At 50.8% G+C, this 23,950-nt stretch overlaps 2 protein-coding genes across 2 annotated transcripts; one reads left to right on the top strand and one right to left on the bottom strand.

Moving 5' to 3' along the window:
* The first annotated feature begins 1,706 nt into the window (after window positions 1-1,706).
* LOC100903485 (uncharacterized) lies at window positions 1,707-10,303 on the top strand. Its single transcript, XM_003737396.1, has 9 exons — window positions 1,707-1,778; window positions 4,726-4,816; window positions 5,646-5,756; window positions 5,952-6,071; window positions 7,383-7,511; window positions 8,695-8,862; window positions 9,363-9,455; window positions 9,757-9,895; window positions 10,060-10,303. The coding sequence occupies exons 3-9, from the start codon at window positions 5,659-5,661 to the stop codon at window positions 10,273-10,275; spliced, it is 963 nt and encodes a 320-aa protein (XP_003737444.1). The 5' UTR covers window positions 1,707-1,778; window positions 4,726-4,816; window positions 5,646-5,658; the 3' UTR covers window positions 10,276-10,303.
* A 946-nt stretch (window positions 10,304-11,249) lies between these two features.
* On the bottom strand, window positions 11,250-12,614 carry LOC100903341 (protein N-lysine methyltransferase FAM173B). The gene is made up of 3 exons (XM_003737395.3): window positions 12,317-12,614; window positions 12,037-12,148; window positions 11,250-11,563 (listed from the first exon to the last, which is right to left on the bottom strand). Exons 1-3 carry the CDS (start codon window positions 12,551-12,553, stop codon window positions 11,250-11,252), a joined length of 663 nt encoding a protein of 220 aa, XP_003737443.3. The 5' UTR covers window positions 12,554-12,614.
* Window positions 12,615-23,950: the final 11,336 nt, after the last annotated feature.

The following is a 23,950-nucleotide window of genomic DNA, read 5'->3' as shown; positions in this document are numbered from 1 at the left end:
AAATCGACGGTTGTTGCTCGGAGCCGGAACACTTAGATTTCGAATCTCGCTTCGTGAGTCGTGTGCACCCAAGGGGGCAGATCCGACTGTTGGATCCTGCTCGAGTCACACCCTCGTTGTGTGTTTGATTTCCCATGACGCGAACTGGTTTTCCACCGGGGGAAATTAGGAATCCCTGCTCAAGATGTCAAATAAATGTCTACTCATCTCGAAAGCAAGAAATCTGAACAAAAGCCGTCTCGCGGCGACCTCCCGTCGATTTCGTGTGCGTAGCTCGGAGCGTCTTCCGCTCAAAACTTCGGATCATTCTCTACCGCCCGAATCTAGAACATGACGCGTAGACATCGATAGAACGAGGAAACGGCAACGAATGAGTAGTAACAGCGCTCGACGATTGCGCGAGAGATTCTGGAACTATCTGACATGCGTTCGTTTCTGGAAGACGTCGCTTGAGCTTCCTTGAACGTGGAGGTGAATTTTCCCGGGATATCTGACCCGACAAGATCACATCGGATTGGATACCGTAATCGAATTTCTCTCGCAGAGAGCGCGGAGTCTCGCCCAAGAGCTCGCACCTTCAGCGACTCTCAGCAGTGGTCCTGTACAAAACATCTTTGCATTCTTCTCTACTGTTGCCGCTCTTTTGTCTCATTCGAAAGCGATAGGACCGTGCCACCGTGATTGCGTTCCTTGGCACGATGTTCTCGAGCGGGAAGAGAAACGTTCCTCGAACTGGACGTAGAAATCACGAAAGTCGAGTCAATTCTCAAATTCCTCTCTCCTTCATCGTCTATGCTCTTTCCTCATCGGAGATTCGAGCTTCCAATCGATTAGATGAGATTGGAGAGACAACCCCGAGGGTTGCGTTTCTCGAAGTCTGATAGGATCGGTCTTACTCAATGACATACTCTTTCCGCCACTGTGTGACAAATCGAGAGTCGGGAGCCCAAAGACTGTTTCTACACTTTATTCGGGACTCGTTAGAAGCAAAATATCGTATTCCGCGAGCCATCTCGAATTCGTAACATGCGTTGATCGATGGAGTGGACTGTGCTTCATTCTTCTGAGAATTGCGCGGACAGCTCTGACCAGTATGCGTCGCGAGACACTTCTGTGTCGTGCATGAGTATTGACCACAAGACCAAGAGTCGATCCTTGGTCACACGCTCATTCTCTCATAACTCTCGCCCCGCGTCTTGTATCGAGTTCTCTATGCCTCCCTCCTCCTTCTTCATTGATCTGCTGATAAGCCCGAGGATAAGGAGCTTTCCTGATATTGATCGTGCCAACTTTCATATCCGATAATGATGGAGAGCTTATTGCATTGTGATTCGGTAATGAGCTTTCCGGTCACTCGTATTCGAAAGAAGTGAGCGGATGGATTCCTATCACCCATCGATTTGATCGGGGATCAACTCGCCGCTGGAACTTAACAAGAGCATCGCTGGCGTCCTCCTCTCTCATTTTCTTTCTACCTTCTCTCGAGAGATGGAACCTATGAAAGTATTCCAATTATTATGCGAGCAGTAGGCCGCAATTGCCACGCCTTCGGAGCCGGCCGTCCAGATCCAAGTCGAGTTTCTAGTTTCAATGGTGTTTTGGAATCTGTTGGACAAGATAGCGGTTCACGCGTGTGAGTCCGGGAACCCTTGCGAGGATCTCGCTCATGGCTGACTGATCGAAATGCGAGTGTCAGCCTGAATCTACGAAGGAGACAGTGTGCCAGAGCTGCGGAGAGAAGTGACAATGCTCTAGCGGAGAAGCGTTTGAGCACCCAGGTAGGGGGGAATAGCGAGTCTGTGAGTCAGAAGTTGCATTGGTCTGCCGACATGAATGCCCTCACGTAGTGGACATTTGCGGTCGACGCTGTTGCTAATGTTTCTGCCGTTGTTGAGGATGATGATGAACTCTCCTCCGCCTTCTGAGGTCCCTTGCCACTCGCGGGAGTGTCAGAGCTTGCCGGCAACAGCAGTCGCGGTTACCACGGCTGCTAGGTACCTTCGTGCATCGGTTGCCAGCAGCGGCAGAATCATCAAAGTGGCATCATCCTGCCTCGTTTGACGAAATCGAACTAGAATTTGTGCCGTTCGATTACGTTCTGGTTTATTTTCTCCGAAGTGGGCTCGATAAGTCGCAGTTGAACAGTGATTATGTTCTAAGCCATGGTGATATGTGCAAATATTTGAAGATTCGAGAGACGTGACAGTGGACCTGCGACCATGGGAATCATGTCGAACATCACCTGATGGTTGGAGCACGAACTGGAATCGTTTTTTTCGGGATATACTGCTACAGCAAAGGTAGCACGAGAGATGAATTTTTCTTTCAAGGGTATGCGCTCTGTGCTTTCGAGAATACGAGTGGTTAGTAGAGACACTATTTCCACTCCTGAGCGCGGAACGTTGACTCAGGCGGTCGACCGACGTTTATCGCTCACGTCCACCGGCGTTTGCTCGCACGTTTCAAAGTTCAGGGAAATGCTCTGGACTGACTTCGCGTCTACAGCCCAGGATCCTCGCCGGCTCATGGGTCGCTTCGATTTCTGAGAAACAAATCAGGATATCAATAGACCGCAGATATATCTTAAACTTGAAGGTGAATCATAAGAGTTCGAGGGAACCTGTGACAGCTGTTGTATTAGCCGCTGTCGAGATGGGATTCTTTTCCCGCGGCGTTCTGGACTTCCCTCGGTACCGTCCGCTGGAATATTCCCCTTCTGGAGATCGTAGGCATGGTCGACTCTGTGGGCTCGCTGTCAATGAGGAGACATATTGAGAGCAGGAGCGGAATATATGAATCTTACGATTGGAGTGGATTTGTTGTAGCTGATCGGAGGCCCTGCTGACAGAGGCCGACTCGATGAGTCATCCCTTGGGCAGGAGCCCACAAATGTCGCTTTGGACAAATCCTTGAGCGGCGAAAGAAATTTTCGGCGAAATTTTCGCCTCGGAGAACATTGGTAGAATTATCATCGGAATCTCATTCTTATTATTATTCTGGGAGAGGCGGGACCCGTGGAGAGCTGAGATCAGCAAAAGTTCACTTGATCATTCGCAAGTCTAGCAGAATGGAATGATATTTATATTTCCGCTCCGACGTGGTTAGAAAAGCAAGACGATCGAAGAGAAGCACTTCGCAGCGAGAACTTTCGAATCACGTTCGCATTTCCGCGGGGCTGAGGCGAAAGTCGGTTGTTAGAATCAGTCGTGGAAAAATCACAGCCAACGAACTTGCGACGAGTCATTCAGTATTCCTCGAAAAGAGCTGGAAGCTCAGCCGACTTTCAGCTCGGAGCTCAGCGAATCCCGCGTTGATTATTATTTTTGAACAACGCAGCCTCTCGAGGACGCGGTGTGGTTCCGTGCAAGCTCTATCGCAGCTGCTTCACGAATCTAGGAAAAATCTCTCGGATTCTCGCTTTCTTCCGGATTCTTTTCGGATTCGGGGCAAAGAGATCAATTTGCGGCGGCCTTCGATAAACGTGAGTTTTTCCCACTCATTCTGTGAGAGGACGTCCCGGAAAGTTCAATACTTCCTTCCCTTGATTTCCCCGCAGTTCGAGTCTGATGATCTGAACCCTGCACCGGATGTGGGGACCTGATCTCCTTTTACTCCTCCTTTGTGACTCCGGTCGGCATGTCGGGGTCGCTTGGTGATCTCTGGAGCCTGAGCGCGGTTCCTGAAGCATCGCTTCGAAAAAATCCGGGTTCTCAAACCGGCGTACCGTCCTGTGAGACTGAGGCTGCCGGCGGTGAGCAGTCGTGATAAGGGTTTCGTGAAATCCGGGCCCGCGTGATGTCAGACCACCCGGTACGTGTTTGTGTACAGCCATCCTCAGCCAAACATTGTCATACTGTCGGAATCGATTCGTCTCAAATTCGCGGTGGACGTCTCTGAAACGCATTTAGTTTCCTCACCTCAACCCCGATATCCAATAATCGACTAATCCCGAACCTTTGATTGTCCTACCGATGTCGTTCTGCGATTTCGATTCAATTACGATTTAACTTGGGTTTCTGGAGAGCCTCCGCTGATAGAACTTGAGTTGAACTTTGCAACCGAAGCTTCCCACGCCGACGATGATCCAATCGTGATCGGGTTTGCGAGAATCGATTCGCCGAGGAATAAGAATGCACGATCATTGACGGTCCGCACTATGTCCGCCTTTATACGTCTGAGGGACCTTGACGGTGAAGCGCGAGCGATCGACAATCGATCCCCGCAGAATAAGAATCGAGGGAAATTCTTTCCCCGGAATTCGAGGCGGGCATGATTATCGCTTTCGGAAATAATGGAGACATGCCAATTATTCGCGGAGCTCAGACGATCAGTCTCGACTGCGGGGTCCATCGGGCCGCGACGAGGAGTGTCATCAGTCCCATAGGGGCACAGACCAACTTATCGACCTGACCAGCTGGTTTAGGAACCATTAGGCATCCGCGGAACGTCCGAGAAGGGAAGGAGATCTTCGACCGATGCAATCTAACTCCAAATAGACGCAGAAATTAAATGCACGAACTCGAAATAGAAGTAGGTAATAATCTCTCGAAGGTCATTGCCAACGTTTGAATGCTTTAGGTAGCGAGGGTGCCTCCGGCGAAAACTCCCATCCGTCGATGGGCCAGAGCGAAAAGAAGGCGCCCAATCGGGGACCTTGTGGGGATCGACGGAATGCATTCCGATTGCTGCGAGAGAATAATTCTACAATCTCATTCTTTTCAACAGCTTCTGCGTGAGCGGGGGTAGCGCCACCGAATTACACAAGGAAACGGGCACACGAAAATGTGCACCAATCACGCATCGTGCCGACACTGAGGTTAGTTCGATTCTCCACCGGGAATTAGCAAATCGCAGCAGATTCAGTTGAAGTTGAAATCGCGGGAGCTGAGATCAGGCCGCTTCGTTGAGGGAGGAAGTCGATTCCGCTCAGTCAGTGCTCCCAGGTAGCAGCAATGTCAAGAGCCCGTGCATGGATAGTCGGTCATGCTCGACTTCCTGCCGATCTTTCCTCGGCAATCCGCGCATTTCTGAACGGCCCTGCTCTCAGTCAGTTCTCCGCGGGCCGTTTCGTTTTGGAAGAGGTTTGCGGTGGAAAAGTCAAGGAGAAACGGGAAAAGATTGGAGAAGTTCCGAAGATCGCAGCGTCATCGGACGTTGTGTCTTCGCAGTCTTGCTCCCAGAACTTCAGAAGTCTCGGGTGCTTCGTTTCGTTTGTTGTTCGAACGAGACTCGTGAATCAGCTCCTACCTAGCGTGACTCGATCACAAAATTCGGATGAAGTCGTCCCGCTCCACTTTCGATGACCGATACAGCTCAGCCGCTAGCTCCGGGTACGATCGTGTCTGACGTAACTCATGACGTACCCTTCGACAGACTTGGACATTTGACTTATGAGTAAACAAAAAAAGAAGCTCTCGCAGGTGTATGTCATGCATTGGGCTTAGGCGTTCGGAAGAAATAGGTCAATTATCCCCAGTCTGTATGCTGTCCAATTCTGTAGAGTGAAAATGGAACTCGAGAAACGGGGACCGTCCCAGATCCTGAGAAGATTCCGTGAGGTGTTCGGCAATGCGTGTCCTGCTTAGATAGAATCCAAGGTCTATGCGACGGTAAGGTGACTGAGTGAGATTCTCCTCGATTTTCAGTGAACTCAATCTGATGAAACCCAACCTGAACACGTCGAAGATGTTTTCCGTGCTCGATAAAAGAAAGCCGTCGACGCCCAGCCCAGCCATGACGGATCCTCCGCCGAAAAGGTGAGCAAGCCTTTTAAGTCCTGGCGAAAACAACTTCCGTTTCGGCGTTTCCGATACGAGGAAATCTGAAACGATGCGACGGCAAGATTTATCCCAGCAGATGCTATTATTTTCGATGACCGGCCGTCCGGATCGGAGCCATTCGCTTCTTTGTCCAAGACGGATTATTTAAAACGCTGTTATTTCCCGCTCCAGGAGATCTTCGGGATTTTTGCGCTCGTTGATGTATGATTCGAAAGACGCTCTCTTCGCGCCGTTCCACCCGTCCAGACGGAAAAGTTCTTCGGCGAGTGAAGCTAGTTCGAAGGAAAAAGGGTCAGTGCTCCCCATTCAAAGGAGGCGGGATCAGGAAAAGGAAGTCATGCCTTAGGGAATTATGTTTCACGGGGCTCATAGAGCTCTCTGCTCTCGAATCGTCCATCTTGGACGCGCTGACTCCGAGCGTGTGAGAGAGAGATAGACATAAGCTGAACGGACCCGAGGACGGCAGGAATACGGCAGTGTTTGCCGACCACTCCCGCCTCCTCTGGGGCATCTATTCCCGGAGCGAGTCTCAACGAGACTCACGACGACCTATGCATTATACCAAAGGCTCTTTGATGCGGAGTTCTCTTGTTGAAGGAGCTGCCGTCGATTTGGACGCCCACGGCTATTCTCTCCGAGACTAATCGAATGTCGTCGGCGGAAACTACCCCTTGTAGCCATCGATCGGTCTGTTTTGGAACCTCGTCTGAATCTGCGCAATTCTAATTTATCTGCTTCTATTGAAGTCTGATTGGTCGAGTCGATAGTACCTCCGCGAATTCGAAGTGTTCTTTCGGAAACATCATCTAATCTGGCTTTTAGAAAACATTTTGCCCCGCTTCAAGAGCTTCCAATTCGGTCGAATCTCGGAGACGACCTGAATGGATACTCGCGTGAGGACCCTCTCCTGTAACTACGTGCTATGTACTACCGACTCACGCGAGGCCGAAAGACCAGGCCGGGATTGTATCTTAACCTTTGAACTGCCCTAATCTGCGGCTGTTGGTCCCTATTCACAAGGTCAGAAACATTTGGAACGGCGCGGTGGTCTAATGGAGAGACTCGCCGCGGTCCGGAAGCGGCGGCGCACCTGGGCCGCTCGATGGCAACTTGCAAGCCCCTTATGGGATGCAAAGGGAGCGTTTTTTCGATTCTCGGCCCGCGTGTCTTTTGCCTCTGAGCGCAACGCACCGAGCTTCTGGAATTCCCGAATCATGGCGTCCGTGAACAACTTGACGACCTTCTCGACTACGAACGTTCCAAGTTCCACATTACGCTTTTTTCTGTTCGGCGACAGCCATTCGACCGAGCGTTCTCGCTGCGGCCGAGTCGCGATGACTCATCGTTGCTTTCGAAGTCGTTTATTTTCTCGGCAACAGCATCAGACGGGCATCGGCTCCTCATGGCAATCGTGGACACAAGTTACGACAAAATCACTCGATCCATGACATAATGCAGGAAATTCTGAGCGAGTTTGATTTTCGTACCACGAGAAATGACATACATTGCGGTTATCATGTACAATGATTCATATTCTAAGCTTCTGACCATAGCGCTTCATTTCGTGTGCAGATTTGACTTGATGTTTCGGAATTGTTTCAGGACTCAAACAAAATTAACGGATGTCTGCCAGTTCAATGGCACCTTGGGAGGATCATCGGCAACGTTCTTCAGCCAGCGATATCCTGCCTACGCCCAGCGGAAACGGCGGAGTTCTCGAGCAAGATCAGAGTGAGTGTGCCGCTTGCGCTGGCTTCCCCTCCCTCCTCGAAGAAGACACCTCGCGTTCGATTTATTACCCGTCTTTGATCCATAGAGGCTTGGGGAGCGGCCTTCTTGAATGGACTCCTTGCTCAACTGGAAGGGTGAGAGGGCCGGATGCGTGGTATCCGTCCTGGGGGCACTCCAAATGTTTTCTCGCTGGTCTGGAGTTTTCCGCGGGTATTCGCGGTCAAGGGAGTCGTACTACGTCGTACCAGGCGGTTGAAGCATAAATCCGTGGAACAAAGGACAACCAGTTTCGACAATATTAAGACCAAATACGAGAGCCTTAAATCTATGTGTCCTGTTAGCTGTCGTGAGCTGAGATGAGCCCCTTTGTGCCCGAGGGCTTACTTAGTCATGTCGGTCGATCACACTCGAGCCATCTCGAATATGACGACGACGTGAGGCGTTTGTTTCCTCGAAAGCTACACGTGGAAGAGACAGTGGTTGGAGATATTTCTATTCATCCGTGCATTCACGCCTCGGTTTGGGCCCGTGCTTAATTGTCTGGCATACAGCCAGTCGATTCGTTCGCCGAGAAACTGCCATTCTTGCCCGGAGCCAGCCAAGCATACAGATAGCGAGCCTGTCGACCGGTCTGCCAGATACGTTTTACCGTGAACGAAGTCTCAACTTTCAATGACTCATCTCAGTCAATGCTAACACCTGGCATGACTCACCACAGCTCGGCTGAAATATGCTGCAGAACTGCCACGAGCAGCGCTAACGAAATTTCGCTGAAGGACCCACTGAATGATCGGCGGCGCGACGGTTCGCTCGACACGATATTCGATGCTTAGAAGCAGCTCGAATTTTTATCAGTTAATCGTTTGAGTCCTCCCACTGAGGACCGCGTTCCTTGAGAAAGGACTCACGGTTCTGTTCGTTCCTACGTTGTATGCATTAAGAGGGCATTCTGCAAGAAAAATTCGCGTTCTCCATTCGTAGATAAACATGATGATTGGGCACGCTAATTTTTATGGATCCCATTCGATGCATTGAGCACATGAGTATTGATGAATATCGAGGACGGGTGCGGCTGACCGGTACCTTGCTGAATGACGGACGGATGGATGGTTCAATATTTCGATCTCCGTCTTGTGATTTGACGTCATGGATTTATTCTAATGGAGTTCCTTTTCGCTTGCAGCCCATCGACGAGATCTCTCACAAATCTCTCCACGCTCAGTGGACTGGCTCCGAACAATCCACACAGCCGGAATAACGTCGGAGCTCCACCGCAGAGCTTCACACTGCCGGCAAGGCTGGAGCCATCGCTGCTCAGTCCTGACTGGCACAGCCATAGCGTGCCTCTAAGGTGGGCTATCTTTTTTTCCGCCTCGCGAACGGTCCAGAGTCCAGTCGAACGACGCTTCCCCATGCAATTATTCACTTGATCCAGTCTTAGATAGTTTGGTCGAGCGACGACTCCCTCCGAAAATAAGTGTGGCTCTCGGAAGTGTATTGATTTAACGGATCTATAGAACATTAACATCGAAAGGCGGCCCGCTGACGTCCCCCCGATCCGCCATAGACGACCCGGATCCGGATGGATTTACCCCGTCGCCCGATCTGTTCGTGATGACGAACTGTCATGACGGCTTACCTACATTCCATCGGACCTAAAGAGCTCAAGAAGGCTGCTCGAGGTCACGTGGGAGGGTGCTTTTGACCTCGAGCGGGTTACGTCACCGTAGTTTTCCCCCCGGGATTGCTTGGGAAATTCTCTCAGAGCGCTCGAGATACACCCCGGGATAGGCAACAGTTTTCCCTCATCTTTTCCTTGGAAAAAAAATTGATCACGCATTCGAATTCCAGGCGGTCGCCAAGCTCTGCCTTCTCGGCACCATCAGGTCCAGGAGCGTTCCAGCGTCTGACTTCGACATCGTCCTGTCCCTCTGAAGCTGAAAGGTGCGGGAAACTCTGATTCCATGACTGCAGCGATTTCTTTGCATTATTCCCCCGCGAGGCGTGGTTTTCCGATGTAAAGCCCCCGCTGTTGTCTCGCGGAATTCGGGCATGCTTATTCTGCGATGATGGATGTCGTAAGGCCATGAGCTCGACCAGATTAGGGTGACAGACCTGTGGGCTCCTCGAAAGACTCTCTCGGAGACAGAAGACAGTGTTTGATGCATAATAAATGAAATAAGCATGAGGGACGATTCCAGAGCTTATCCTCTCGCCCGCTCACACTCACCACCGTCTGTTTTAGGTTCTCGGTCTGGCATTTCCTCGTAGACCCGCTCGTTGAGGAGCTCATGAAATATCCCTGGGGCAAGGACTCTTTGTGGCTGATGGCTTTCGTCGTGCTCGCCAGCTCTTTAGTCCTCGTCGGTTACGTAATCACTACGGTAAGATGAAAACCGATCGGTCCTCTTGCGGAGTTTTTGACGCTGATGATACATATGGGCCGACCGTGAAATCTCGCGGGCCTCTCGACGATGACTTCGCATCCCGCGAAGCCTTCTGTCGAAAGATTAGGCTCGGACGTTCCTAATAACCCCTTGATCCGCAGGTCCTCCCGACCATGCTCCTGGCAGTGGCGATCGCAGTCATCAAGTCGTTGATATTCAATCACCAAGAAACTGTAGCACACCTCAAGCAATTGACCCAGTCGGCGCGCTCGTCTGTTTTCACCCAAGAATTTATGGATTCTCTGAGATCGTCTTCTCTCGAAGCCGTGAATCGAATGCTCCAGCTCGTCTTACCCCCAGCCCTTCCGAAAACGTGACGAAAGCCGTCCGACAAGGAGATATTCATGAGGAAACTGCGGGAATTTCTCGAAATTTATCGGAATTGACGATATTCTGGTACGAAGTTTTCCGGATATCTGTATAAGTGACTCCTTGCCTCCACTTGGTGGACGGTCTCGATCTTTTTCGATCTGACAATCCTAGAGGCGACAAGGGAGTTCCAAATCGGGAAACTTGACTGCAAGAACCTCTCGACAAAAACAGCTCTGTCACGGTGCTTTGCGGAGTCTCAATCATTCATCGAAACATTTGGTAAGGGAGGATCGAGAATATAGAGGCAGGCGGCAATTCGATGGGTCGAACATCTGTACATTGATTTCCGCACACTGATATCGTTCAGATGATTGGTAAGCGGTCGGACCGAACACCATTCTTCCTGCCTCGGTGTGATACATGGAAAAATGTTCCGCACTACTCAAGGAGGAGTGCCTGGTCACAGCCGACTGTAAATCAGGATATATATAGAGTGAGAGAGCTGTGAATGATGAGCGGACAGAACGCAACTTTCTGAACCTTAAAGGCCAGCTTTAGACGGAATTTTACTCAACTCCATTTTGTAAATACCAAGCTCCCAAGTCTGCGATTCTCCAGATCTATGAATCAAATGATAAATTGTCGAGGGATAGATCGCTTCGCATCGATCTGAAGATGGAATCCTCAAGCGACGTATTTCCCGACGTCCCATCAAGTCGGAAGTGATCGTTGACATGTTTATAGGATGTTGATGAAAATAAACCTATATTTTTGACAAAAGCTGCCACTGTCGTGTCCACGGAAGAGATCTCCGGATTCCAAGTCATTGCGTCTGAACCTTTCTGATTGCAGCCCTGGAACTCTAAGACTCGGAGAGGGGGTGCTCGATCAAAATTCAATGAGGAGCCTGACTCCGAAGGAAGATTTCTGACTCCGTGCAGAACCTAATTGATGGCTTTATGTGCGATTCTTCAAGATGTCATCTCTGATACAACCATACCGTATCCACACCGTCACCCTCGACCTTAGTGGGTATCCAAGTCTCGAAGGGAAATCTACAAGCCACAACTGTGCTGCCTTTCTTGAGTTCTTTTTCGCTCTTGAGCTGGAGCTCTTTCATCATACACTCGACGCCGAAAACTACCACTGTGTCGTGGTTCCCGAGATCGTACTTCCAGATGTCTTTACGAAGGAACCGTACATTCGCTTCCCTTCCGAAGCGCCTGAGAGCGACGAGTTTTGAATAGAGGACGAGCCAGGTGTTCAACTCAACTCCTACGAATTCGGTTCCGCCTGAAAAGATACATCGGATTCCCCTTGAGCTGGCCTCGAGTCAATTGAGCTGCTGATCGCCCGCACAAAAATTATTATGATTCGAGTTGCTCTCCGCAGAGACTGGGCTCCGTTTCGGTCTTCCATCGGGTCGTTTACCGCGTTCCCGGTCGAGTCCTCTCCGACCTCTCTATCGGGGGAAGATTCGCGACGAGTTGTCGGCGATCATACGCGAGTGACACGCGGTTTCGGTGCCGCTCTTTCGCATTCACTCGGTTGTGAGCTGAGAGAAGCTGAACCTCCGAGCTGATCTTAAGCACGGAGTCGAATGATAAGATCTCGATCGGATCGGCGCACTGCAGTGCGAAGACAAAGAAATCGAGCAATAGCATCAACTATGTTCTTCGGACACAAAATGCTTCGAACTCGCGCCGAAGTCTTCGCGACCAGACTCGCGTGGGAGTACGCTTCAGCTTCGTAGTCGAGCTACTCACCGAGGGTTTTCCTGTTCTCGGCAAGTGCGTAGACGATCCGTCCGTCCCCCGAACCCAGATCCACAATGCTCTTACAGGAGCGTCCTTTGAGGATCCGGAGAACATTGGAAACCTATAAATTAGATCAGTAATTCCTTAGTATAATCAGTCATTGACGGAAGCTTCGCGGGCAATGCTTTCCTTTCTCGGAGCTTAAATTAAGATGGAGAAGTCGCAGTCGATCTCGAATTCCGGGTTGGGACGTTCCGCGGTAGATGTGAGAAGCTCCAACCCCACTCACTTGATTGTCAGTCGCTGGGACGTAGGGTAGACATATTCTTCTGAATCCCGGGAGAACGAAGGGTCCGCAGATGGCCATCAGTCCCACAGCGAGACCTCCTGTAGTCGCAGCTGCGACGAGACCGAGAGCAGAATTTTTTTTCTCGGTTTGGCTCCCCTTCTCCGGCGAAAACTCTAGATTCCAATCAATGGAAGTCATGATCGGCTTTCCTGGCTGTCCGCGGAAGGATGGGAACATCAGCTTCCTCCACAGTCTTCGAACCAAGACCTGGAGCGCATTTCGAACGCGGCTCGCGCGGAGTCAGCTGGCGGTCTTGGACCTTCGACGAAACGCGATACGCCCGGATGTTTCAAGCTGTGTGTGGGTTTCGTCGTGAACAGCGTAGCCGACCCGCGCGACACGGCGCCATTTCGCAAGTTGGGCCGCCTCGACAGACACGGTGACCGATTTCAGGCTCCCATCATGCGGCTGAGAATTCTCATTAGTAAATCTGAGACCGCTTTCTGAACAACGGACCCCTCCCTTCATATCGGGAAATCCTTCTCCGGTTGATTGACCCCCTCAAGCGGTCTTTCTTTGATCATTCGTGGAGACAGATACAGCTTCCGTCCTTATCGAAGTTCGAACGTTGATCGTGATTTTTCCAGAATGCAGTTTTGCGCAATCAGTTCGGGATATGATTGTTCCTTCATATTTTCTGTCGGCAGAAGAAACTACGGTTGCTCTGCAGTTGCCATTCATCCTTGAAGGGTGCACACGACGTATTCGCTCAGGTGCGAAGTGGAAGGTGTTACCTTGTGACACGAGCCTGCTTCGTCGTGCACTCATACACCCAGATAAGGTTCGATCTGTCTTCGCATCCAAGGCATGCTCATCTACTCCTCTCCCGAGCGGGACGGCCACGACGGAAATGAGTTTCCGCGAATCAGCCCGTATCCAGAGAGTGCTCCGTAGAGCAGGTGGTTCCCTGCGCGGAGGACGCCGCTCTCGTGACTCTATCGTTCAGCGACGATCGCGATGCTTGATTATGGTTTTAAAGTTTTATTACAATTCGGCATCTATGAAGAGGACTCAGTTTCCTTATATTACCACTCTCGTAGGTGATACTCGGGCAAGGATCCACTCGTATACAGTAAAAGCTCGTTACTACGAACACGGAGGGACCGACGAAACTGGTTCGTTGTAACGAGTTTTCGCTGTAACGAATGCCGCTCAACACTATCCCCATGGCGAGCTGGCCAAAGCAGGAGGAATTTCTTGTTCGTTATACCGAGAAATTCGTTGTAATGGGGGTCCTCATAACGAGCTTTTACTGTATAATCAAACCAGATGCAACCATCGAGACACAATCGCTATGGTGTATATATTACTTCGCCGAAAACAATAGCACTATCTTACAATCGAGCATGGATAAGAGCGTCATCTATCCTACCAGCACTTGGAATGCAGAAGAGACGAGCCCAGGGCATGCATATACAGATAAGCTGTCCCTCCAACTATTTCCTTCGACCACTGGCCGGGGGGAGCTGCGAGGGTGCGCGGACCAAGGGAGCATCGACGTGAAGCTTCAGCTCGTGCGAAATCAACGCGTTCTGTCGCTCAGCGGAGAAAGAGCAGAAACGGCACTTGAATTGAGCATTTTTTGAATGATGCGTTTCATGCATTTTCACGTTCGACAAGTTGTTGCTCTTGTAAGGACAAAAATTGCACATCCAGTCTCCTGTAAGCGAGAGACAATTATTCATTTCGATTCGCTCCAAATGAAAATTTAAGGCGACCCGAGCGAGCAATAGTAATATGTAGAGTCCCAGAGCAATTGCGCGACTCTGGTGAGGAATGAATGGGGAGTTTCGTGAGAGGTTGCCCGCTTCCCCCGCCTTTTCGTGACTATCAGTTTCGAAGAGTCAAACTCGATGACGACCCGCAAAGGCGGGCTTCGATCCTGGGACCACCCTTCCTGTTTTACGAGCTTGCGACGCCGACGGTACAGCAAGGGATGTCAACAGAGAGTGAACGGAATACTCGGAAGTATAATTCTAAATAAGTGTATGTTTGGTAGATACACGATGCTAGATAAGATAGCTTTCAGATAGATGGATCAGTTGCTGAAATGTCACCCCAATGCTCGTCGGAGGCCGAATGTCTGAGATAGATACGAGTTTCTTTCTTAAATCTCACCCTGCATAGATTTCTTCCGCGGTACCGGCTGTCCTGGCGGTCGAAGTTCGATTGAGAGATTTTTCCGCAACCGGAGCAATGTTTCTCGAATGGAGTCTGAAGAAAGAAACGAAACTTCATCACGGGTCTGATCTCCAATTGTACCAAAAATTAGTTGATCAATCATGCTCGCACTAGAAGAACGAAAATTCTCGCGATCGATTCCTCTTTAATTATTATTCTAGTCAGATGCGATCCCCTATCGGAGACACCGCAGGTGCCTTTCAGACGGTTATCCGGTGGTGGGCGCGCTCGGGAATCGCTCACTCCCTCGAGCTACTGAGTTCCTCTCTTCTGTAAGAAAACCCTTCGTGAATACCAGAGCTCGGGTCCGAAAATCGATGTATATGAGTCCCTGTCGACCTTGGGCTCCAGATCCCTGATATCGATCACTGATCAATTCCGGAAATTCCCAACAGGAGTTTTCCTCGAGGGTCCATGCACGAGTCACTCAACACTTCATCGACAAAAGAACTCCGACGATGGGGTCGGCGGCGGTTCTCAGCCGCTGTTCGAGAGAACAGCTGTTCCGGGGCATGAGCTGAGGGCTCGGGGTTCTCATTGGGGCTCGGTCGTGATCCGGGAGATATTGATCCTGGAGATCGGGTCTCGATCAGAGTGGTAGAACACCAGAGACCTGGCTGTCGTGGAGGCAGTCGGGGATCCCTCCGAAATGCTCGACCGTGAGCGGCGATCAGCTGATTCTCTCCGAATGGAGTTCGGGATACCTTGACGAGCTCGATGGTCCTAGCGGGTTTCGACAGACCAGGAACGAGGAAACCCCACGGGAAGTCAAGCCAAACGAACCATCAACGCCGCGTTCTCCACAGTCAAAGTGGGAAAAGCGTACGTCCACGTTGGAGAGCGGCACGTTGCGACGTTAGAGGAGGCTAGGCAGCCGCGTTATCGAGCTGCAGCCGCTACCGCTGCTGGTGGTGCTAGCAGGCGCGATGGATGTTTTGATAAGGACTGAACGCGGAAAGGGAACCTTTATCTTTATCTCGGTATCGCTGCCACACCAAGCCATAGCTAAGGTATCCTGCGAGACTCACGACAGCGATGTTCTAGTCTATGTATCTGGAACGGGCATCTCGATCGATCCCGAGTCGCCAATTTCACCTTTACAAAAGGTCTGATCGGCATCCGATCGAGCCGGAATCAAAGACGTCCAGGCAACGGCTGGGGGACCTCAGACTCCAGCCATTGCTTGAAACAGGAACCGCACGAAGCCGACGTACTGTAGAGGAAACCTAACGGAACGCTCTCACGAGAAAACAAGGTGTCTCACGAGAGCGACGAGAAATCATTTATTCTAATTATTCCCCATCGGAGATCCCAAAGTTCCAATCGTTGAGTTCCTCTCATCGAAGTCGATCCATGCACAGCGATGGGAGCCTCTGCATATTTTCGAGTTGAAGACCCCTTTCCCGTTACTCCGCGAAGCTCCGTCCTGTTGCCCCAGAACAATCACAGGAATCATCTCTGATCATATCCATCGGCTCCTCCATAAATCGAAGACTGAGATTGCGTCGAGAGATAACGACGCATCCTTCCGATACAGTTAAGGATTCAATCATCATCTGCACTCCTCGATGGGCGAATTCCATTCGAGCGAAACAAGTTACGGGGTTGGTTTTCCGGGGTGCGATCTATGGGGATCGTATCAAGAAACGCTTCTCTCTACGGATGTACGATGTCTGTGTATAGACATGCGCTCATCGCTCTCACGATAAGCTCGCGGGTTTCACAACGTTTGGGAGGATCTCAGGCGTGCGTCACATGAACTTCTCGGAAGACTTTTCCATGGTGACAATTGTCTTTAGAATCGATATGGCTCTGGTGCGCTTTATGGCAACGAAGAGAAAGCTTCGATTTTTCCTCAGACTTGAAGATTATCAGGCTCCCGTCACCACGGGAATTATACGAGTAGTTGTCGATATTTTCCGATCATTCCGATGAGGCTCTTACAGAATCTTTGGGTCGCTCTTAACGAATTTGCGTTCGACTGTAATCTTTTGAGTTTTAGTCTCTAATCTTAACAACTCCCGAGCCAAATCATTTATTGAATGAGCTCGAGTAATAGGTGATCGTGATAGCTCCCGAGATTTCAAAATGAGACGGCGGAAGTTCGAACAATCAGCGATCACGCAATGTAAGATATGCCCTGAGAGAGCGGCGCGAGCAGTCGTAGGGTCGGTCGCCGAGATTGACGAAGGGGGAACTCGATTTGAGCTCAAGAATTTGGAGAACCAGCGGCAATTGAGATTGGTTGAAGTCGCCGCGGATCATCATTAAGTCCGAGTGTCAGCCAGATCTGGAGGTTTACCCCATCAACAAGAGGAAATGAGTGATCGGAAATGATAAGGCGGAATTAGTGTCCGGCCAATCAGAGATTGTCATGATGTGGTAATTATTCGTTTATTTCCAGCCAACCCTCACTCGTCGGACATGTGAGACAGTGCCCCGCCGCTGGAAAGGTCTCCTCCGGAGAGTATTTTGCCGTGGGAAGAAGGGCCTTCTGCTCAGGTCAACCTTGGAGATGGCCTCCGGCATTCCGTTGCGGCCTCGACGAGGGTCAGGGATGGCGAAGATCAACTCAAAGACGGAGCAGAGATTACGGCATTTGCTTCCGCAGTCTCGAGAGAACGTCAAAAGAATGTGGTTTCCTGACGTGAGACGAACGAATGGATTTCGATGAGAGCAGAATCTCGAGACACAGTGGAACTATCGGAAATCGCCTGAGAGCAGCCTTGGCTCATCGAATGAACCCTAGATCCCCTACTTCAGCCCACCCAGAATCACGTCCTGCGGTTCGTGTTGCGGAGGAGACAGAACCACTAACAATCAGTCGATCGGAGGAGTCTAGCGGCGGAGGAGGAGAGGAAAAATCATCCCGGCGCACTTTCAAGCCGGAGAAACCATCAAAGGAGATCTATGGGTGCCCCGCGAGCATCCCCGACCGGCCACGCGATCCACCCTACGTATACTTACCATAATCAGAAACTCAGACTGAGCCCGGTAGGTCTGATTGCGAGGGGACTGAGGGTGGAGGGATTTTGTGGGGAGACCGACCGGCGCGCTACTCAGAGCGTAGCCTTCGCTCAGCGCCTTTCGTATCATGCATTAGCACGAGCATGGGAGAGAACCCACCTTTCCCCGAATCTAGGAGCCCCCGCTCCGCAGAGCTCAGGGAGACCATTTGCTCCGTGGAATTCAAAGGGACATGTTGCTCCGGGTCAATCAAACGATCCATCTCTGATTGTGCCCATCGGTTTCTCATCAAATCAGAGGCAGAGATGAATCCAATCTCCACTCATCGATTATTATCGAGCTCCACAATGACACAAGAGCGGAACGAGCAACGAGAACGGTTTCCCCGGAAACGATCTTCGGAGGTCGCATCGAGATATGTTTCTATTGACAGATACTCAGTATCTAAATACAGACTTACAATCGGCGCTAACGATAAGTTTTAAAGTTTCGAAATGGATCTCCGCAGATATGCGTCATTCGCTTACACCATCCTTCATCACGAATTATGACGAGGAAGAGTCGCGGAGCCCTCCGCCGCACATTCTTGGCGAGGGAGAAGTATGTTGGATTTTTCCGTCGACTCGGTGAACCCCGCGCTTCCTTCACCGCGAAGAGCGCAAAGATGAGACGAGGAGTCATTGATATTATCCAGGTTTCCCCATGTGAGCCACGCCAAACAACTGTTTCGCTCTAAGCGAATTGGCCTCGCTTCATTTGAATCTCTGGAATTTTATTATCCAATCTCAATAGCTCCCATACGAGTCGTTCGATGAATGAACTCCCGTAATAGGTAAACGTGAAATCTCCCGAGATTCAGGAATCAGAGCGTTGACTTCTAAGCAATCTCGTTAATCTTGGGGGCCTCGAGTCGACCGCCCGACCGTGTTCGACGAAGGGTGAGCTTGAGTGGACCTGATTGATGTGAGGAAGGAATAGGAAGGGACCAGTCTGGGACGACTTGCATCATCAATAATTTCAGATGGCAGACACCTCTGAAAGGTCACTGTATGAATGATCGGAAATGGTCCCGCGGAAGTTTTTGACGGACAATCAGGAAAGAAACGCTTCCATCTAGAGAATACCCCTCAGCGCTTCTGGAAGGTATTTCGGGCAGAGATATCCCCGCGACAACCCAGACGTAAGGATGCTTGGATTTCTGGAGAAGGAAAATTCTTTCGGTCATCGACAAACGAATAGTGTATCCAATATTTGGAGTTCGGAGGAGGAGGAAAAGAATGGGCAAGATCTCCTTGTCGATGACCAGCACGGAACAGATTTCGGACTGGAGTCTATTGACGGTTCCGCATTCTGTGAGTTTCTTATCAGGGAAGAAATGCCAAAAGCTCTCTACATCTGCCCAGATTCAATGAGAATTTTGCTTCTGTGAGTACCGATCAGCTCAGATTTCGGGCTCCCACGCGTCTGATGTCCTTAGCGTTGTCATGATTTCCATCCCTTCACCCGAGGCTCGAACCGATGCAGGAGCCGCGCGAAATTCAATATCTTGACATCATTCCACGGCGACCTTCACTCTGAGCTCTTGTGGAAGCGTGTCTTTCTAGCTTTCGGAGAAATATTCCTTCCCCGTTGAGTGGGAGGATGGCCACTTCATTAATCAGTGCAGCGACGCTTCATCCGATTGAAACGAAGACTGTGAATTGACCTCGGACGGTTCACCGAATTCTCTCGTTGATCCATTGCGATGTCTCAGAGCATAGAACGTAACTCGCTCCCCACGGCGAGTCCCGAACCTCGAAGCGTCTGAGCTCCTTCGCCTCGAAAAGACCATTGACTCGAGATGGAATTTCACCCGATTAAGCGCCGGCCGATGAATTGGAGATACCGTTGCCGTCATCGGCTTCTGCGCAATCGGTTCTCCAATTACGTACTTTTCATTCTCTATTCTACTTTCGACAAATTCGTACATGACGAAGTTCTGACGGCGGCGGCGTTATACGAACGGTCGACGAAGTCCGCTTGCGCTGCTGGTCGGCTTCGTTAACAGTTCCCGCTCCAACGACGGCGGTCGGCGTTGAAAAGTCCTTGATAGCCGCTGGCTTGTAGCATCTCTTCAGAACTTCGGTTGGTCCCTTACCCGAAAACTCTCGCCGACTTTCGTGCGCAGCACTTCGGTTCGACACAATGGAACAGTTCCGTTAGTGGCGGTTGTTTGAATGAAGTGCGGCGCCCGTGCTCTGCGTGGTGTGTGTTTTCCCTTAACGGATGCCCGGGCTCAGTTGCTTGGCTATGCGGTGATTCAAAGAAAAGAGTTTTAAAAACTTGACTCGGAACTCGCCGTGATGCGGCTTCAGGGTGTCGCGGTGCCGTTCGCTCGTGGCTCGAGACGGCGGCCGAGCCCCGCATTCTCGTATTGGTCTTCGCAATTTGGATTACTCAGTGCTCTCGTCATCGCCGTGTTGCTGCCTGCGTTCGTCCAAGGTAACGTCCGCGCTAGAACACTTCACGTATTCCAGTTCCAGGCGACCGACACAACGTTCAGGGTCGAGCAGGTTGTGTTCAGAAACGGAATCGGGGCAGCTTCGGGAACACGAGCGCCGATTCGATCGCTGTAGCTGATTCGGGGAGATCTTGAGGAAGAAAACGAAACGAAATAAACGGGAGGAGAGCGAAACTCCGAACATCTGCTTGGTGGGAAATTCATCCCTTCAAACAGAGAAATCAGAGTTCGATCGATTCCTATCGCCCCACCGAGCCCATGATGTCTACTGCAGATAACAGGATTGGGGGATAGAATAAATCGATTACCTGCGCAAGGGAACTCGCGATGGGAACACAATGGGGGGCTTATGTCGGAGCTGATGAGACGGGAGAACACGCCTCGGATTGGTTGCTTTCGTGTCAGTGTGATTCGGAGACAACAACGAGCCGAGGGCCTTCCTCTCTGGACCGCGAATTGGGGTCAGATAATCTGGCGGAACGTCGTCGTAGACGGCCGAAAAATAGTCGTCTGATTCTTGTTGGTCTTCTACTTCAGAGAAGCTTCCTCCTTCTGGATCAAGGCAGCTCGAGGCAACGGTCAAACGTTTTCATTTTTCGCATGCCCCCCAGTTTCATCAAGAGGGGGCTAGCATTCTGAGGTGCGCCCGGTTATCACACGGTGTGGAGAACACACTTAAACTGCGCTGATATCAAATACCGCTCAAAGTCGGTATCGCTTGAGGAAAACGTCCGTGCGAAACGAACTTTCCTGATAGCGAAACATGTTGCTTTCGTAGTGGCGATGATAATTTCGTCTTTCTGCGAGGGGCATAGAGGTGTCTTGCATTTTTGGATGCCCCTCTCCTCGATTCGAATCCTTTCTGTGATGCCTACGCTGCTGATATTTCGTTGCGCATGCCGGGTCCCTCTGCGGAGGAATATTGGGGGAAGGCGGACGGATACCCTGGGCTTCAACGACCGTGAAAGTATATGATATCGAAAACCATCGAGAGGCCCCGATTCTGGAACTCGAGCCACCGACATGAGGACTTCGGCCCTATCGATCCGGAACCGCGCGGCTCCTTGTTCTTCGTGGTGCTCGATCGGGACGCCGAGCGGACGCAACGTCTAGTCGCAGATCGGAGACGACCAAGTTAGAAAGCGTTCCTTTTTTGCAATGCGAGACTATCGGAATAATTTTGAAAATTTTGTTGCTCAAAGATCCGCTGAGTAGGAGAAACGCGTCGTGTCGTGGTGCCGCCGGCAGTCGGCTCCTGCAAATTCCAACAAAATGAAGACTAGTATGCAATGACTGTCTAGCGCTGGGAACGCTGAGTTACATAAGAAAAGAAATGGCGTGGGGTCGCTCGCGTCTGCCATTCGACTATTAGTAGTTAGCAGCGGCGGCGAACGCCACGAGGAATACCACTACAACTACGGCAACCGCGAGAACGACGTTGAGGTCGATGACAGTCTTGTGTTGTGTTGCTCGTCGCGGATATAGGCTTTTGGAGCTATGATCCTGCCAATGACTCGTCTACAGCGACCGATTCAGAACAAGGAGAGAGTAGTAATTAATGGCAATGCTAAGTATTCACGTTGCTGCACAAAGGGCCGATTCTATTCTTTGAGCGCAGAGTCAATAATTAAATTCCAGTCGCGCGAAGATGTTTTATTCCACGCCGGCCAGACCGCACGCTCTACGATTCGTTTCGTTATCGCGGAGAGTGGTCGCCACTGTTTCCCAAGAAGCCGTCTGCATTCAACTTGGTCTTGATGCCATGCCGTGGCCTTGACGAGATAGTTTTGGGGATTCGCTCCGTGGACCCCGAGTTTCATTCCCCTCCGACGTGCAGTATACCAATTACCGCACGCACTGTGAAGCTCTGCGGAACGTTTCTTCCTCCGATTGGGAACACCGACATCATGTCGCGAAGACTCTCCATGCTGAAAGCATCCGGTTGACACGGGGGAACCCGCTGAAAAAAATGAGAGTCAAACCTTCTCGCGACGTACCATTAGAGCCTCGCACGTCGTCTCTGAGTCCGTGAAAACGAAGAAGGATCCGTTCCATGTTGGTTGACAGCTAATATGAATTGCGTGCACGAACGGGAAGACTTTGGGCCCGGGATCAGGCGATTCAGGCAATAGCCGTCTCGGACAACTGGGGGGAAGATCTATTGATGCAATGGCCCGAATGGGAATGGCAACTGTGAAACTCCAGCGACAGTAGTATAAACAGAGGTCAGTTGGTCCGGGTCGCCCTTCCTGGATCAAAGTCGGGTTATTCGGCTCCGAAAGCGCTGTACGCTGCCGGGTCATTATTCTTCTGGTGAGCACCGAACTGCGAATACTACATGGGCCGGAGGTGCGTGGTGTCGCGGGAACTTTTCTTCGCTAGATACGGCAACATTGGACCATTCCTGGCTGTGCTCTGAAGATCTCTGAAGAAGTTTTCCGAATTGAGAATCCGCTCGTCCGAGAGAATCCCCGATATTTTTCGGTGCCAACGGTAACTTGTGGTTCTGTTTTCGTCGCTGATGCTCTTCTGCGGCAACATTCTAGACGACATTCTGACGGATGGATGGACGGGTGAACTCATGGACGGGAATCTGCCTCTGTTCGGAATGGTCGTCCCTCAGTCCGTCAGAAAACGGCAGAAGCTATCTCTGCTCTGCTTGATGTTTCGTTGCGTTGATCATATCGACCAAGAATGTCTCCAGCTCTCCTCTCCATGCGAGTTAGTGAGCGCGACGGAGTTTTTCTCTTCTTTCTGTTCCGTCGATGAAGTTGTTATTTGAAGAAGTCTGACCTCATTTACGCCACGGTAGATCCTGGCGAGCGCAACGGCAGATGGAACCGCGGAGCATTTCATAGACCAGAGCGTTCCAGAGGTTTTTTGATCCGAGTTTTTCTCTGTTCCCTCGCGGAACTTTAGAAATTCGGGTCTCTTTGGACTTCGTCTCGGACAAAACGGGAATCGCGAACAAACCGAAGACAAAAATTAGAGAACCTAGCCCACGGCCTTTCTCGGAAGAGCGGCCGAGGTTCCCTCGACCGCAGGTCGTCGTAAATTTCCGCCGGAGGGGATCGTGACCAGAGAAAGAATTTCGAGGGAAGATCCCGCGGGACGAGGCTCTGAATCGACGATCGGGAATTTTCAAGAGAGTGCGTTTCATACTGACGTTGGCTGGACGTGGTCGATGGCTTATTCAGTGAACGTTCCCATCTGTTTTATTCTCTGGCATGCCACTTCTTCCCAGTTCGTGCGTGAGCCCTCTCGGTCGGTCCTTGCGCCGCGTATACGCCCTGATTGATTGAGCGCCAAAGGGAAGCAACGAAACGAAAAATCAAATAGAAATGACAGATGTTCCCCATACGGGGAAGTCGGAACTCACGCAATCGAGCGCTAACGAGCTGTGTGACGACGAGCGATATGCATATATTTCCGAAACGACGGAACATATTCCAGTATTGGAATGATCTTCAAAGACTCGACAAACGGATTGGAATCATTCGCTTCATCGCTTCGAATAAATTCTTCTCGATTCGACCTCGATGAGATGCCTGTTGAGAAACCCCGCGCTGAAAACTGAGAGATCCCCGGCCGCCGTCGAATATTCTCCGTCTTCGGACTTTTGTTGACAGGCCAATCGTGCCGGAGCGAAAATCGGAACTTCAAACACATGGAAAAAGTCGAGAAAACACGATGAGGATGAGAGAAGCTGCCGCGAGAACGTTCTGACGGAAGGATCAGCCCCCAAGGCACCGTCTGCTCAAGAAGCCAGGGAAGACAACGACCAATTCAGCCGAATTTCTAGGGTGTTCAGTGAAGATGACGGATTCGACCGGAGTAAACTCACAAATATTTGTTCTGCCCGTCAGACACGTTTCATTCGCGTCGCTTGGATGGTTCGCGTGACTATAGCGAATTTTCCCGCCGTC

This window comes from Galendromus occidentalis, unplaced genomic scaffold (assembly GCF_000255335.2).
Source record: "Galendromus occidentalis unplaced genomic scaffold, Mocc_1.1 scf7180000075543, whole genome shotgun sequence".
Taxonomy (NCBI): domain Eukaryota; kingdom Metazoa; phylum Arthropoda; class Arachnida; order Mesostigmata; family Phytoseiidae; genus Galendromus; species Galendromus occidentalis.
This window is presented reverse-complemented; position numbering and strand designations above follow the sequence as displayed.

Bases quoted from the DNA above. Each gene is read 5' to 3' on its own strand.
- LOC100903485 (XM_003737396.1), top strand. From the start codon at position 5,659: ATGAAACCCAACCTGAACACGTCGAAGATGTTTTCCGTGCTCGATAAA. The intron at 6,072-7,382 runs GTCAGTGCTCCC...GAATTGTTTCAG, and splicing joins GCTAGTTCGAAGGAAAAAGG to GACTCAAACAAAATTAACGG. The intron at 9,456-9,756 runs GTGCGGGAAACT...CGTCTGTTTTAG, and splicing joins TGTCCCTCTGAAGCTGAAAG to GTTCTCGGTCTGGCATTTCC.
- LOC100903341 (XM_003737395.3), bottom strand. From the start codon at position 12,553: ATGTTCCCATCCTTCCGCGGACAGCCAGGAAAGCCGATCATGACTTCC. The intron at 12,149-12,316 runs GTGAGTGGGGTT...TCTAATTTATAG, and splicing joins TCCCAGCGACTGACAATCAA to GTTTCCAATGTTCTCCGGAT. The intron at 11,564-12,036 runs GTGAGTAGCTCG...GTATCTTTTCAG, and splicing joins CGAGAACAGGAAAACCCTCG to GCGGAACCGAATTCGTAGGA.